Source organism: Mytilus edulis, chromosome 7, assembly GCF_963676685.1.
Source record: "Mytilus edulis chromosome 7, xbMytEdul2.2, whole genome shotgun sequence".
NCBI lineage: Eukaryota > Metazoa > Mollusca > Bivalvia > Mytilida > Mytilidae > Mytilus > Mytilus edulis.
In genome coordinates, this window is record NC_092350.1 from 29,400,014 (window position 1) to 29,418,543 (window position 18,530).

At 33.3% G+C, this 18,530-nt stretch overlaps 1 protein-coding gene across 1 annotated transcript in view; it reads right to left on the minus strand.

Moving 5' to 3' along the window:
* The window catches only part of LOC139481199 (uncharacterized), a 174,056-nt gene that overhangs the window by 155,070 nt on the left and 456 nt on the right, over positions 1-18,530 (minus strand). The window contains exons 2-3 of the mRNA XM_071264356.1: positions 11,181-11,377; positions 4,193-4,304 (exon numbers count right to left, since the gene is read on the minus strand). Coding sequence (XP_071120457.1) covers positions 4,193-4,304; positions 11,181-11,377 — 309 coding nt within the window. The remainder of the gene's footprint in view (positions 1-4,192; positions 4,305-11,180; positions 11,378-18,530) is intronic.

An 18,530-nucleotide genomic window follows, 5' to 3' on the forward strand; every position in this document is an offset into this window, starting at 1 on the left:
ATTGACAAATTTTGAAAGACCACATTCTATATATTGATAAAATAAAAAGAAAGTCGTGTGTTTTTTTTTCTTTAAAAAAATAATTTTAGTCAAAAATTGTGAATTTTCACCAAAATTCAGATTACCAAACAGATGAATACTGAAACATTTTGGACTGAAAAAGCTAAAACATTCCATTTATACGTGCATTTCTGACACAAATTTGGTAATTATAAATGAGAATATATGATTGATAGAGATATTTTGGTAGAGAAGGATTTTTTTTCCCTCTGGGCATGGTGCCACCCTCCCCCTTTTTTCAAAATTCAAAAAATTATTAAAAATTTAAAAGATGGAATTCAATTGTGAACATTTTGAGCATTAAAACATGAAATTTCTTCAAAGGGTGAGAGCAATAATAGAAACCCCCTACACCATTTTTATACGACCCCAAAAAAATTTTGGGATCGTATAATGGTATGATGTCGTCGTCTACGTCGTCTGCGTCGTCGTCGCCCGAAGACACATTGGTTTCCGGATAATAACTTTAGTTTAAGTGAATAGATCTTCATGAAACTTTTTCAGAAGGTTCAATACCACAAAAGGAAGGTTGGGATTGATTTTGGGGATGATGGTCCCAACCGATTAGGAATTAGGGACCCAAAGGGGCCCAAAACAAGCATTTTTTAGTTTCAGGATAATAACTTGTGTAGAAGTATTTCAATTGCTCTGAAATCATATCGCAATGTTTAAAACCACAAGTAGAAGGTTTGGATTCATTTTAGGGGTAATGGGGCCAAAGTTTAGGAATTAAGGGCCAAAAAGGGGTCAAAACAAGCATTTTTCTAGTTTCAAGACAATAACTTATGTGTAATTGTATGGATCTCTCTGAAATTGTACTACAATGTTCAATACTGCAATGGAAAGCATGGAATTGAGTTTAAGGGTTATTGCTTCAAGGGGGTTTAAAAAAATTGGGGGGGGGGATCTTTTGTTTACGATTTTTGAAGGGCTTCCTTTTTTTTCAAAATTTTTCAAATTTCGAATTTTGAAAAGTTTCAAGAAGAAATCTTCAATTGCACAGTATTGTGCAATAGATTTGTTAGATCTTTGACCACATTAATTTTGTGACAAAAACCTATATTATTTCAAAAATTTGATCACAATCCTAATTCAGACAGAATCAAGCTTGAACATTGTGACCAAATTTGCCCTAACTGTTCAGGGTTCAACCACTGGGGTCGTATAAAGCTGCGCCCTGCGGAGCACCTGGTTATATATTAAGATCTTTTTTTAGAAATGGGGAATGTGTCAAAGAGACAACAACCCAAGCAATCAACAGAAAATGGCCGAAGGATAGCTGCGTCCCTAATTACACTAAGTCTTGTTTTGTGCAAATTGAAATTTAAAATCTTTAAGTGCTATTTCATGGTCTTTAAAATTGACTCTATCCTAGTTTCATAAATTTTGCATCAATGATTATTTGTGTCTTTCAATATATATCAATGAGTGGCTTAAAAATTCCATTTAAATGTTCTTTGTATCTGTCGTTTTTTCTTCAAAAGCAAAAAAATGCATTTTACCCCTATGTTCCATTTTAGCCATAGTGGCTAAGTTTCTTGAAGTACAAGGAAATAAAATACAAAGTTTATACAAGATACTCCCAAGTTGGGCCGAAATCGATTTAGCATATTCAGAAGAAGACTTTTTTTAAAGTAAGCAAACTAGATGAACAAATTGTGAAAAAATTCTTTAAAGGGCTATAACTCCAGAAGGATTCAATTGACAATTTTGGTCATATAAACTTATTTGTAGATCTTACTTTGCTGAAAGTTGTGCTGTTTACAGTTTATCTTTGTCATTAATAATATTCAAGATAATAACCAAAAACTGCAAAATTTCCGTACAATTAACAATTTAGTGGCCGCAACCCAACAATGGGTTGTTAGATTCATCTGAAAATTTGCTCTCAAGGCTTTAGTGTTTGAGATATAAGCTACACACTGCATGTTACCCCTATGTTCTATTTTTACCCATGGCGGCCATGTTTTTTTTACAAAATTGAAAATAAAACACAAAATTTATTCTAGATATCCTAAGGATCATTCAGTTTAAGTTTTACTGGAATTGGTTCAGTAGTTTCAGTGGAAATGTTTCAAATATTTAACACCGAAACAGACGACGACGGACGCCAAGTGATGGCAAATTTCACAGTTCCTTTGAAACGGTGAGCTAAAAAAAAATACGTCCGTCCAATTAGAAATAAACTGAAAATAAAAAATTAAAAACTTGTACCATCGAGAGCGCTAACGAGGCCACTTTCCATATATTTTAATATTTTTAAGGGTCATAACTCTTTAAAAAAAAGTCCATTGTCCATCATTATAGAACTTAATTTCGAATTTTTTATTTATAAAAATACTATTTTTGATATAACAAAAATAAAAAATATTTTATTTTTTGTGTCTTAAAACAGTGGTTTTGATAAGAAAATAACACTCTGTAAAGATTAGACCAATGGACAGTTTTAAGCTTGGTACAGTGTATCCAATTTCATTATCTATGGAAAATACATTGCCTTGTATCGTTTCTTTTGTGGACTAGTATACTATTGCGCAGAGTCAGATTATGTACCCATAATGGCTGTTACTATTTACTCCCAATGTAAATCGACATGTACATCAAAACCTTTATGCAAACACTTATTTGTCACTATGTCAATTTAACTGGGTTAAAATTGAAATTGAAGAAGAACTACAGAACCTTTCTTTCTATTCTAATATATAATAAATTAATCTAACTTATGTAAAAGATTTGAAATACATGCGGAATGTGCATTGGACACAGATGATGCTCCCGCTTGCATATCATAAAAGTTATAAACGGATATAACTGAAGAACAGTAAAAGTGACACTTACCAATTGTGTACTAACTTTTATGGTGATAAGTATTGTGTAAAAGTTTCATAACATTTTGTTGAGGCAAACTAAAGAAAGAAATACAAAACAAAAAATTCAGCAACTTTTTTCCTCTATAAAGAGGCATTCCATAGAACAGTGAAAGTGACACCACCAAAATTCAAAGTTGATCTGTATTTGGTGTTTTAAGCATTGTGTATAATTTTAATAACATCTGGTAAAGACAAACTAAAACGGAAAATTCAGCAATTTTTCTATCTATAAAGGGGCATAACTCTTGGACGGTTTAAGTGACACCACCAAAATTCAAACTAAGTCTGTGTTTTATGGTAATAAGCAATGTGATTAAGTTTCATAACATTTGGTTGAGGCAAACTAAAGATAGAGAACAGAAACCAACTTTGGGACGTACTGAAGGACGGACAAGGGTAAACCTTAATGCCCCCTCCACAACTGCGGGGGCATAAAAATGTGTAAATATAACAATTGATTAAATTAGGCAAAATTCAATGAATGGTCATTGCACATGGTTGTCATAAAGGTTTGAGAATCAAAACAGTATATAATAGTTAGGACCAGCAAATTGTCCTCAAGGCCACAAGGAAAATATGTTTTGAGAACCATAAAAAAATCGATTATTCTGCCGTATACAAATAATAATCAGTTTGGTTTTTAAAAATAATAATAATAGACAAGCTGTTCTTTTCCACCATATACAATAGAAACATTGACAAATTCTTGCACAATTTAATGTAGATCGTTGGTATATTTTTCCTCAGATAGAACATGTAGAATTTGTATGCCCCCACCGTAGCAAAGGGGGCATTAAGTTGTACCCTTGTCCGTAAGTACGTCCGTTCCAGAGTTATACCATTATATAAATGGAAAAAAAGTGCTGACTTTTTTGTTTCCGTTCTCTAACTTAAGTTCATGAAGTTTGCCACAACCAAATGTTTTGAAACTTATACACAATGCTTATTTCCATAAAATTCAGAACAGTTAGAATGTTATTGGTTTAACATGTACTGTCAATAAGTTATGCCCCTTATAAATTGCTGAATTTTCCGTTTCCGTTCTCTCTTTTTCGTCTGTCTGACATAGTTCATCTAACACTGACCTCATTTTCTTAGAACATTGATAATGTTAAGTTAATATGATACTTGTATTAAAATCTTTACATAACACTTACAGAGTTTCAAAAGTAATTAAGTGATTTTTTTAATAACGTGATCAAAACAGAAATATACCCGTATTGTTTAGTATTGGATTTCTACTGGTTTTCTATAATACTTACGTTGACAACATTCGACTTTCAATGAGAATAGTGTTCTGTAATTATGATTAACAACTCGACATCCATGGTAACAAGACTTACTGCTGCATCTCCTCTCGAACATGTATTCTTTCTTGTAAATAAAAACAACAAAGGTTATTACATACATCATGATTATACACTCAGCCGTTAGTTTGGGTGCTGAATTCTAGATTTCAGAGTACGGATACGTACCTTATGACGTAACTACAATCCTGTTAATTTTTCAAGAGTGTGATCTACCGAACAAGACTTATTACCGGGTTTTTATTAAGATAAGCAACACGACGGGTGCTAGATGTGCAGCAAGATCTGCATTCCCTTCTGGAGCACCTGAGATCACCTCCGGTTTTTGCATAGTCTTTATTTTCTATGTTGTGTTTTGTGTTCTATTATTGTCTGTTTGTCTTTTTCTTTTTCAGCCATGGCCGTGGTGGCGTTGTCAGTTTATTTTCAATTTATGACTTTGAATGTTCCGGTGGTATATTTTTATACAGAACAAGAATTACTTTCTCTTACTAGCACCTAAGCTAAACATTTAGTCTATGCATAAAGTGAAAATGTTAGCATTATTATGTCTCTCCGTTTCGATCTTCTTCAAAACTTAGATGCGCCCTTATCACTCAAAACGTTTTAACTATTAACTATTTCTGGTAGTATCATAATTTCTGAGATATACCAAATAAGATGTAAAACAAAAATAGTGGTAAAACTATACACATAGAACTCAAAACACAACAAATCGCTTTGAATAGGGTCGAAAACACAACATTTACTTACAGGAATTGCCTTGACCTTTGACTGTATGACTTGTGTCAATGTATTTGGTCCTTAGTGTCATTTAAAAAGTATTAAATGGTCTAGGACCTTTGGTTTAAAGAAAAATGTTAAAGGAGATTATCCTGCTAATTGAATGGATATTTGATTTTTGTTTTGTGCATTTGAGTCGGAGTGCTTATGCGCGGAGTTTCCCCCCTCAAATATTTGAAATAACTTGGTTGGCAGTATATCTACTAACTGATACATAATACAACAAAGGGTCCTTTAATTTCAATTGAACTTTAACTTCAACTTCATTCCTTGTCAAAATCCATACTGGAAAACTCGTGTGCATGTGATTGGTGTGATGTGCGCAAACAACCCGATAAAAAGTTTAGATGTGGAAACCAAAATTATTACAAGTATCTACACTACACAAAAGTTCAAGCTCATTAGTTGAGATTGGTTCTCCTTGTTTGTGCTCCTGGAGGCATGATTTGAAGGCCTCCAGTGATGGTGGATTACAACAAATTCTGACAGTTCTAGACGGTAGAGTACTGGTATAGCTTATAGTTGGTGGACTACCTCGTATATGAGGGTTACATCTGCCATGGTTCTCTTTTGTTCAAGTTTGTTCCAGTTGAGGGTTTGAATAATTGATGCTACACTGATGGCTTCTATGGATTATTCGTTACAAAATCGGGAGCATTCCGCTGTACCTGCTCTATCTGCTTAATCTGATTTTTCTGTTGTGGATTCCAAATAGGTGTTTCATATACCACTTTCGGCCGGAATATTCTTAGGTTCCGATTCGAAAATCACAATATACTTAAAGCCTTTGTGCAGATGATATATATTCCTTACAAAATGTTGCCGAAATACGTACAAAAATAGCTTTTGAAAATTGATTTATAAGGGGTTTTAAAGAACCATTGAAATAAGGTTAATCAATACAAACAAAAAGTATATTTACAGTATTGACAAACCAAACCCTTTCCCTTATAAAAACGTTAAAATTTTGAGTTTGCTAAATAGTTTGTTTCCAAAGCAACCATTTAAAAATGTGTTAATATTCAAAAATGAAAAATTTCAAAAACTCCTTAATTTTAAATCTGTGTTTTTCTTTTCTTTAAATAAATAATTTTAGTCAAAAATTGTCAATTTTCTCCAAACAGAACTGATGAATAATCAAACATTTAGAACTTAAAACGCTGAAATATTCCATTTATATGTGCAATTCCGACACATTTTTGTTATTTTTTAAACAAGAATATATGATTTATGGAGATATTCTTGTACAAAACGAAAATTAATCACTCTGGGTATGGCGCAACCCTATTTTTTTTACATTTTTTTTTTTTTTTTATCAAAATTATTAAATATTTTGAAAAACATGTGGTGTCTTACTGGGCAGTATATGTATCCCCTCCCCTAAATCTTATATGTAAGATTTCTCAGAAGTTTGAAAAAATGGTAATAAACATAACTCGTTGTCGTGCATGGGATTTAAACTGTTAGTGAAAAAGAATAATGTTGAACTCCAAAATCATTTAAGTCTATGAATAAAAATAAGAAGACGTGTTGTAATTGCCATTGAAGATAAATTGCACCCACACATTGAGTTATTAACAGTTTCTGAGATATACCATATAAAATACTGATGGCTCCAACTTAAGCCCCAGTCCCACTAGACCACGATCGCACCACGCTCACCACGATCTAAAATAAATTCAGATCGTGGTGAGGTCGCGGTATGAGCGGCATGAAAATGTAAATTTCCGTTGCTTTCACGATGCTACTATGTCCTCATTACGCTTCTACAACGATCCCGCTACGATTATACCACGTTCTCACCGCGCTCATTCTGCGACCTTACTACGCTTATCAAGATCTTTCTACGCTCATCACGTTCTCACTACGACCATACCACGAGTTATCCGATTGCAACACGATCTTACTGCGATTATAGCACGTTCTTACCACAATTACACTACGTTCATACCGCGATCTTACTACGTTCTCAGCAATACCGTCAATATTGTGTTTCATATCAATATAGTTCCATTCCTTCTATTTCTGATTAAAACGGAGATTTCTCGGAAACAATACAGCCATGCTACCAAAATCTACTAGAACACGTGGGCGTGGTGGTAGGGGTTGATGTAGAGGCAGAGGGAGCAAAGTATGAACGCCATACTAAACTCCAAATAGTACACAAGAAACTAAAATTAAAAATAACAAAACTGGCAAAGGCCAGAGGCTCCTGCCTTGGAACAGACGCAAAAATAGTGGGGTTAAACATGTTTGTGAGATTCCAACCCTCCCCCTATACCTCGAGCCAATGAAAAAAAGTAGATGCACAACAATATGCACATTAAAATTCAGTTCAAGAGAATTCCGAGTCTGATGTCAGAAGATGTGACTTAAGAAAATACAAAATGACAATAATACATAAATAAAAACATAAAATTGAGAATGGAAATGGGGAATGTGCCAAAGAGACAACAACCCGACCATAGAAAAAAAAACAACAGCAGAAGGTCACCAACAGGTCTTCAATGTAGCAGGAAATTCCCGCACCCGGAGGCAGCCTTCAACTGGCCCCTGAACAAATATATACTAGTACAGTGATAATGAACGCCATACTAATTTCCAAATTGTACACAAGAAACTAAAATTAAAATAATACAAGACTAACAAAGGCCAGAGGCTCCTGACTTGGGACAGGCGCAAAAACGCGGCGGGGTTAAACATGTTTGTGAGATCTGAAAAAACAGACTACTAGCAGTTAACTGACATGCAAGCTCCAGACTTCAATTAAACTGAAACTATACACATACGTATATGTAGTATAATACTTGTCATCAAGAGATGTCGGAACGACCAATCAAACCTAAATTACAACCTATTGCTGGTCCATAAAGCTCAAATGACGATATTTTAGTGAACGATAGCAGAGATGACACAGATGTGTCAATTTATATAGGAAGATGTGGTTTGAGTGCCAATGAGACAACTCTCCATCAACGTAAAAATCTATAAAAGTAAACCATTATAGGCCAAGGTACGGTCTTCAATACGGAGCCTTGGCTCACACCGAACAGTACGCTATAAAGGGCCCAAAAAAATACTTATGTTAAACCATTTAAACGGGAAAAACCAACGGTCTTCTCTATATGAAAACAAGAAGCATGGTTGAGCCGTAAGAGCAAATTCAAACAAACAAAATCTAGGGAGTTTTTTTTATATATTTTATGTGAAAATGACAATAAAAATGATGGTCGTAGTGTGAACGTAGTAAGGTCGTGAGAAGAGCGTGACGAGGACGGCAAGGGCGTGCTAGAATCGTACTATGGTTGTGAACAGCGTGGTAAAGTCGTAGTGGAAGCGTAGTTGGGTCGCGGTGAGAACGTGATGGTCGTAGTAAGGTCGTGATAACGTCGCTGTGAGATCATAGCTCAATCTCTCCGAATAGAATCACGCTTTCGCTACGCTCTAGTTACGATTGTACAGCGACCTTTGCGATCTTACTACGATCTAAGTGCGCTCTCACTACGCTTCTACTACGACCTAATTTCGCCACGACCGCACCACGATTGTTTTGAACATGTTCAAAGTTGGTCACGCTCTTCACGATCTTGAAGACCTCACCACGATCGTGGTGCGACCTTACTGCGACCTACACGATCGTACCACGATCATCACAATTTGCATTTTTTTCACAGATCGTAGTGCGATCGTGGCCTAGTGGGACTGGGGTATTAGATAATAATCAGTAGACATCCGATAGTGAAAAGTGAGATTCAGTGTTATTTTCAAAAAAGGTTGCAAAGCTAAAGCTTTACTTATATGGTCTGTTAGTACTGAGATCATCAATCATTATGCTTAAGAACCTGAAGTTGTTGGGGTTTTTTTTATTTTTTTTTATTTTTGCTTTGTTGCCTTTTTGCTTTTTTGCTTTTTTGCTTTTGCTTTTTGTTTTTTTTAATATTTTGCATTTATTAAAAACTAACTCTTAATTTTTATTCTTTAACTAATTACATACATTGTCGGATTCTCAGTTCAAGCATACAAAAACACTGTTAGTGCCGTAAACACAATGACTAAATCATTTTACCGAGTAAGTTTGTGACATAGATGGTTAAATTAAATAACTTAGGTTGATCAATCTTAGTTTCCAAACTAACACTGTTATTGGAGAATTAGAATCTTGAAAGTGTAAAATAGTAGAACACGATCGGTCTATATATTTATTAAATTATACAAATTTTTAGCGAGGAAAGCGATTCATTTGTAATACGTTTCTTTTAAATTGAGAAAATTATGTATGATATCGTATTATTACAACTGTATAAAACAAAATTCTTATCATTTTTGTATAATTCAATTTTTTCAACTTAGACAAATAAGGGAAAGCAATTTAGATAACCCTACTTTTACTACCACAAATATTCATTAATTACACCACTTTCCGCAAAAAACTTTTTTGTAGATATTCAGTATGCTGCTCATTGATAGTAATATACTTGTTTTTCAGAGAAAAACCTTGTGTAATCAAAAAACGCAAATTTCATATGAAAATGTATTTTCTGACGTCAGACACACAAATCAATGAATGTGTTTGTAGATAGATGTTTTGTGTTCTGTTAAATTGTTCTTTTTAAAATTGTTACACGATGATGACTGCTGTACCCATATTTTGACTATTTTATTTATTGTGTCTGTTTAGTTAACGCATCATTGTAAATATAACGGAATTTGATGAGACTGTCCTCAAAGTGAGAGGGTCAGCGCTATAAAACCAGGTTTAATCCACCATTTTCTACATTTGAAAATGCCTGTACCAAGTCAGGAATATAACAGTTCTTGTCAATTCGTTTTTGATGTGTTTTGTTATTTGATTGGCATGTGATTATTGACTTTTCGAATTGATTTTCTTCTAAGTTCAGTATTTTTGTGATTTTACTTTTTAAGGTCTTTCAATCCAAAATGCACACATTTTGATATAACAATTATTCACTATCAGAAGATAATGTCAGTTCTGTTGTTTGAAAATACATGAAGCTAAATTTGAGCCGATTCCAAAAATTATTTCTGATTTTCTACTTTTTCAACATTGTTCCATTTTTGGAACCAAAAAAAGGAAACATGTCTTCCGAATTCTGTATGTGAATCTTTCGTTTCATATGTTTTTAAATATTTTTGGCCGTAAGTTTTAGTTGTTTTAGATTGGCATTTCGATGCCTTTCGTATAGGTCTCTATGCGGTACGGCTTTATCTTGTAATTTCTGAATCATTAGGTCTCTGATAAAGAGTTCTTTAATTAACATTCATATCACATCTTCTTACTTTGAAATCTCTCTGCATATAATTATAAAAAATAGTTACTTTCGGATTTCCAAAACCTTACTTTACCATTATTTCAAAAAACTAATGTTCAAGTAACTTTAACATAAAATTAATTTGATTTCTTATACGGTATATCAGGAATAGCGATAAACAGCCAACATCAAATTAAACCATAGAAAAAGACATTGGTCTTTGACTTTCAACTCATTTTTTTCGAAGAAAATTAAGTTTTATCAGTTATAAAAAGCTATCACTTATATCAAATACCTAGGAGGAATGAACTCTCGTATGTAGTCTCCTGGTCGCTTCTGTTAATTATTATTTGATATCCCGAGGATAAACGAGAAATGTGAAAAACTGTTCTATTATATCATATACAACATAACGAATCAATTATCGCTAAAAAAGAAACGACTAAAAAGCGTCACTTTATACATCAACGACATCATAGGCCAATAGATTGTCATATTATACAAACTCAAGGTTGCTACTCTTCCAAATTTTATCTGTCACCCTCCGATGAAATTGTAGCTGTGAAACCCTCTTCGTTTAAAGACCATTGACACTCTATAATTATAATTTCTTTATTTGTGTTAAATCATCAGTGGTAGTACAACAAAACCCAAATGCACGAGAGTCTCTCTGACCATTTTGAAGATTTCAGACTCTTAAATGATACTACATTTTGTACTTTTTTGTTGTTTTTTGACGATAGAGTAGCTATCAAATGTAACAAATAATGCACTTACTGCAATTCAAGAAATATATAACACTCCCATCAGATATATATATATATATATATATATATATATCGAGGAAGCCTTGCAGATAAATGTTACAATATCAGTGCATATATACTTACTGCATTAGAATGACTTTCAAAAACCTCGTATATTTCATGATAGTCACATTCTTCGTTAATACATTCTTCGTGCAGGTCCCTTTTTCGCCTCTTTGAAGAACGCAAGAAATTCAAAGCCTTCCTTTTGTCTTTAATAAATACGGGAGAAACTATAGGCTTATGTCTCTCATTTATTGGATACGGTGATTGTTCCTCATCTGAAACATCGTTCCTAAGAAATCAGTTGTGTTGCCTTATTATAAAAACATAAACAATCTTTCTTTACAAATAGGCATGTTACCCATAAGGCGCTACAAATACCGAAACAGAAACAGAAATCAAAATAGTATATTATAAATGTTCATAATGTTAATTAACTCAATCCGTTAACTCCATTGTATTGTTTGAAATTTCAATACACAGCTAGATGGTGTTTTACTTCAAAAGAATGAATTATTCGAAATACTATAAGGATGTTCTGATCCCACACATAGATTACTTTAGCCGTATTTGGCACACTGTTTGGGAATTTATGTTCCTAAATGCTCTTCAACTTTATACTTGTTTGCCTTTCTTACTATTTTAATCTGAGCGTCACTGATGAGTCTTAAAAGAGAATTTTACGTTTCAAACGAAACTTACGTCCGTAAACGCAAGTGACTTAGGCTTACAATTATACGGACTTGTAAGACATAAATTATTTTGTGGCTGTCTCCCTTTGCCGGTTTCAGCATGTCAAATTTCAGTCGGATAATATTCTTTTAATTCTAAATAACATTCATGTACGAAGCAAGGACCGTTCGATATTTGGGGAGGGGGTCGTGCTGTGAATCTAAAAAGAAGATATGTCTGCCCATTAGATAATTTTCAAAACAAAATTTCCGAATAAATATCTCTCCCTCCTCCCCCGAAAAATTAAATGATCGATTAGTAAAATCAAAAATGGCTGCAAAACATGATGTTTGGAATATAGAAAAAATCACGCAGGCAAGCAATGACTAAATAGGCTCAATAAAAATTTCTCCAAAAATGTTAGAAATAAAACAAATTTATCCATGTACCCCCTCCCCTAAAAATAAAAGGGTTGTTTCCTTATAAAAGAACATGGACATGCATTTAGCTGAACGAAAGTAAAATGTGTACAAAAGTAAGAATATAACACATTTACCGAAAAAAGGTTCACCACAAAGTTTTTTTGGTATTCTTTGTTTTTGAAAGTCAATATTTTCCATTTTTTTTTATCCGTCTTTCGTTTTCACGGGACTGAGGGAATTATCGACCTCGCTATACAAATATTATAGGTCTGCTTCGAACTGTGCAGAAAGCTGTTCAACTATCTGACTATACCTCATAATGTCAGGTCAAGTAAGATAAACGAGACTGTAGTTCCATCTGGAAATCGGAGGAGTAAATCGGTTTATATGTTACAGTTCATAAGTTGACAAAGTAACAGGCCGATAGGTTGACACTAGAAAGATTGACAGGTGGATTCTAAAAAAGTACACAATGTTGACAAGTGTTAAGGTCGACAAGTTGACAGGTCGACATGTTTAAATTTCGATTAATGCATAGGTCGACAGGTTGACAAGTGTAGGTAAGTGAGACTTAAACAGACTCAACTGATATACATAACAGCAAGGACTGTGATCTGAAAATTAAACAGTATAAACTGAAAAATCTAAACTTGTCAGTTCGATTTGGTCGTTTCAGTCTGATTATTAATAATTAATGGCAAGTTTTACGTCGTCACTACGAAAACATTTATGTGCATCAAGTTTAATTTAGAATAAACAAGTTAAATAACTTAAACCTTTGTCTCATGATTATATGACTTGAAACACAATAATTGTTAGATACATCGAGAAAAAAATATATACTGAACATTAATGATATGTATTATCTATAAAAAAATATGACTCAGAAAATAAAATAAACTTAAAACCTAAAAATGTCAAAGGTCAGGGTCATGGAGTTCTGCGCATCAATTTCAGTTGATCAAAAGAAAGTCAAATATAGTATGTCATACTCGGTAGTTTGCCTGCATGCAGACCATCCAAGCTTACTATGTACAACAGATAAAAAGTTACAAATAATTTACTCAGTGGCTGTACCAGGCCGGGTGTGGGTCTGTGATTGGATATTTTTTTCTTCGGAAAATTCGAAAGATTACGGAAAGTTTACAGAAAAGGAGACAACAACTGGTTTTTTTTTTCCATTTTATTCTGGAACCCCTCTTTTTGAAATTTCTGGATCCGCCCCTTTTAGTTATCTACCGCCATAGAACCACGATTTTGCAATATATCCAAGTTGTTTGTAGTCTGTATGATCAGGAAGCAGATTTATGAAAAAGAAGATGTGGTATGATTGCAAATGAGACAACTCTCCACAAAAGACCCAAATGACACAGAAATTAACAACTATAGGTAACTGTACAGCCTTCAAAAATGAACAACCCATACCGCATAGTCAGATATAAAAGGCCCCGAAATGAAAATGTAAAGCAATCCAAACGCGAAAACTAACGGTCTTATATAATAAAAAATGAACGAAAAACAAATATGAAACACATAAACAAACGACAACCACCGAATTACAGGCTCGTGGCTAAGAACAGGCACCGTACGCGTACATGCATACATAATGTGGCGGGGTTAAACAATTAAAGCTAGCGGGATCCTATCTCTCGCCTAACCTGTACTGACGGCTAGTTCGAGGCCACTAATTATAACAACTAATGAAATAATCATGCATATAAGACTAGTCTGATAGCTACCCGAATTAAAACAACAGAAATTTTAAACAAATCAAATATGCTGCTTTATGCAGCTTTGATTGTCCTTTATGCATAACTTAGTTCCAATATTTAAGGCAATGCAACAGGAAAAAAAATATAAAGATTACTATTTCCAAAAACCTTACTTGGCATGGTTCGCCTGTCATGGTAATGTTTCGGTTTGATTGACAGCTTAGCTTGTACAACAATGCCATGTGACAGTCAATTTCTAAAGTTTATGCGCTAACCGTGGTAAAAGGGTCCAACAATCTTAGAATCAAGCCATGCTTCGTTGACATAAGTGTTAGAGATATTATAACCAATTCTTCGTAATTTGATACCGTATCTTGTATTTGATAACTTACATGTCGGCTTGGATATTTTTGTCGAAACGTCGAACTTTTCTCTTCAAGAGACAGCCTTCTTTTTTTCAGAGTAATTACCTGTCCCCAGCGATGCTTCGAGGGGTAATAGTACCACAATGATACCTTCAATCCCTCTGTCTGTCCGTCGGTCTGTCCGTTCGTTACACTCATATAGGCACTCTTGAGCCTATATCCTTCAAGGAATTCTAAACATGAAACATGGCAAATTTATAACACAGCGATATGGTTTTTTTTTAAACTTTCTAAGGCAAATAAAATTGAGAATGGAAATGGAAAATGTGCCAAAGAAAAAAAGACCCAATCATAGAGCAGACAACAGCCGAATGCCATCAATTAGTCTCAATGCAGCGAGAAACTCCCCCACACGGAGGCGTCCTTCAGCTGGCCAAGTTTTCAAACTACTTTTCTTGATAGGTTATGGCACACACTACACAGATCATTCATTGAAAAAAAGAAAAGCTTGATTATCAATCAGACAAAAAAAGTAAAGCCCTTACTCATTTTAAAGGCAATCAAATAAAATAACTCCCAGAACGATCTGATAATCAGATAATCATGGTAATTTATGCCCAAATATTAGAAAAAAACATTACAACCTTCATATATATATATACTCACCTAATTTACTGAACTTGTACAAGGTCCTTTATCTTTGATAAAATTTTCCCTTTTAGATTATATATATGTTAAAAAAAATTATTTTCCCGTATACTCTTTGAACGCCATGTTAACAATTTGGTTGACCACAGTAACTCGTTTTGCACGAAAACATAAAAAAATTGTAACTGTATATATTGAGAGCCGCAGTGACCCCCCCCCCCCCCCCCCCCCCCCCATTTTCAATTTTCCCATAACAAATGCATTAAAAACAATTATTCGACGTCCTTCAAATTCTCGCCCGCAAATTATCATTATTCAAGCCGGAGAATTTCAAAGTTTATACCTGTGACCCATGCGAACAAAACTTGGACTTTTTGTATAAGACAAGCTCGCTCGTGGAATACGCTATATTAAGTAAAATGAATTTGAACTAAACGGAGAAAGGGAGATAAAAACAATTTTACAACGACCAAGTTAAGGTGTATTATGAACGTAAAAATATACGATTTTTGTTTAATTCAGAAGTTAAATGGTCAACGGGAGATAACAATGAACATATTTTTGAAATGTCAAGGTTTGTTACGTTTAAGCACGTCAAAAACTTAAAATTCTCTATGTAGACGAAACGCGCGTCTGAGTTATTAAATTATTAGCCTGGTTCCTTTGATAACTATGTACTTCAATTCTCCAATTCATCAATTTATATGAATCTATCTAAAAAGCAAACGTAAATTCATCAATTTTTTTTATACAGTAATGCAAGTATTATACAAATCAAGATGTTGATGAAATCCATTTTTGATGTACATAATTCATTAAGCAGGTATGATTGGCGGGAAAGAGCTGCATATAGTTTTAAATTAGGTGCAATATAGTTCCGACTAGGTCTATAAAGAGAACCTATTGTTTTGTAAATTTTCATTCGCCTTATGGAATGTTCTACATAAATTCTTCTTGCACGAATCTTTTCATTGAACATTTTTTTTTATTGCGTAGCTGCCTTTAAGTATATGCTTTTGCAATTTGATGTTCAGATGGATTTATATTATCCCAAGTAAGTCACAATCACGAGGAAACGGAAATATCTCGTGTAGACCGATCGCATCAAGCAATGTAAAAGTTATTACGTCATTGTTATGACCTGGGAAGCTAGATTTGATGTATCTTATTATTTTCCCCGGTCTATGACTTGCGTATTAATACAGTGTATATAAAAGAATGCCTGTTTTGTTGGGGGGCATTTATTCTTTGGGAGATGCCATCAATAGATCCAAATACATCTTCCAATTTTGGACAATCACCCTTCATAGATTTCAATTCTTCACCTGAAATCCATGTTATCATTAGTCTTGATGCTTGATGAATAATTTCATTGTGAGCTTTACGAGTTAAAGTTTTGCTAACATCAAACATCAAAGCCATTGGTTAAATGTAGGGTAACATCTTAACATCAAAACCAATAAAAGTTTATTTTGCTAGCTTATACATACTGCTCCTTTATTCCTCTATCTTATTCTCTCATTTTTATGTATTTTATTAAATTTTTATCCACATCTGAATTATACATAACTTGTGTTTGTGTATTTAGTATTTAATACTCGTTGAATTTCAACGTGCGTTTTTGATAGATTCATGTTAATTGTTGAGGTCAAGTAAAACTTCATCAAGTGTATTCTAATTTTACACAATATAAGGAAGTAACAGGGTTGAATTAGTTAAACCTTATAAACATTTACCAATTATATTATTACACTTTTTGATTCGGTATCGGTTTCGGTTTAGGTATCGGCTTATGGTGAACATGTCCAATATAATGACGTTCTTTCCTGTTTTACCAAAATATCATACAGACCACCTCCATATTTTGTACTGATATATTATTTTTATTTGTGATATAGTTGCTGTGACGTGTTAATGTCGATTCCAAATTGAACCAAAAAGTACAGGTATTAGAAATTGCAAAAATTGAAAGGAAATCTCTGCAGCATTTATTATCCTTTTGAACAAAATGTTTAGAACGGAATGTGTTTCCTATAAGTTGCATATATATTGAAATAAGTAAATCATACGGATAAAGTTTATTGTTGAAAGTGAAAGTAGTGATTTGGCCAAAATGTAGGCTAAAAATTAGCCTTCGTCATTTATTCAAGATTTAAATCCTACCATTGGCATAAAAAAAGTAAAATAAAAAAAATACTGAACTTAGAGGAAAATCAATTCGGAAAGTCAATAATCACATGGCAAAATCAAATAACAAAACACATCAAAAACGAATGGACAAGAACTGTCATATTCCTGACTTGGTACAGGCATTTTCAAATGTAGAAAATGGTGGATTAAACCTGGTTTTATAGCGCTGACCCTCTCACTTTAAATTTCAGAAATAGACCAATTTAAAAAAGTCCAAAAGTTATATAGAATTTATAAAAATCCATAAATAGTTTAAAATTCCACTACGCGATTGAATGATTTTGACGTTTGTGGTTCAACGTATTTTGTAATTCATAATGGAAATATACCATAATGACATAAAATGGAACAATAGCATACTGACGGGATCTTTTAAAGTACAGAGTCAAGTTATAAGAACCAAAGTAATACAAAAAGTCGCATATACAAAACACATTCACCAAAACATGAAAGACATTCAAACACATTGACGGGATGTATAACTACCGAGCCACGTTAAACGGATATCACATAAAACAATCCAACAGTAAATGTAATATTGATAATCGAACAAAGACAAATGAAAGAACAATAAAACACGTTGTTAAGATGATAAACAACAATATGGCTCTCAAAAGAAAAAGCACTGATGGATTGTCCTGCGACAAGCATATTTTATTTAAATAGTAATGGTCAATAAGCAGTTGAATTTATTTCATGTTTGATGAAACGGTGCAAATTTTTTAATTGGATTTAACTTTTACCAAAAAAGACATTACAACCAATGAAAGGAATAATTGTGTTCTGAGGCCAGTTGATGGCCGCAAAATATTTATCAATTACAGTACTGTTTTAATTAATCTAACGTTATACAAAGAGAAATAGTATGCAAGAGTCAACAACATTTTATTTATCGACAAAAACTGCCTTTTGTGCAAGGTCATGATTTCTTTTGGAGCATAAATAAAGTATAGTATACAGGTGATCATGAACGTCACGACGAAACATGGAAGTGCTTAACGTGTTTCAATTAATTTTTGAAAATAAAAGTTTAATTACAATATTAATTAGGAAGTACGTGTTGTTTATTTTTGATTATTGCATACTGTATCTATCGAATATTTATTGGTTTTAGCTTTTCATGTGGCTGCACATAGTTCATATTTTATCAGTTGTTGATTAACGGTAAGTTTTTTTCAAAATGACTAAGATAACATATTTGTTTTATCCTTGAGCACTGTAGATTGTAATTGTATAAAATATGACTCCGATCGACTGTGTGGCATTTAGCCAAATGTGTGGTTGCACAATACATAGCAATTTATAATATTTTCAGAAATCTTTACAGTTTATGAAGGATAAAATACTTTCTGATGGTGTAGAAAATGATGATATGAAAAAAATACAATGTTGCATTGATAAAAGAATTTCTTTAAAACAACA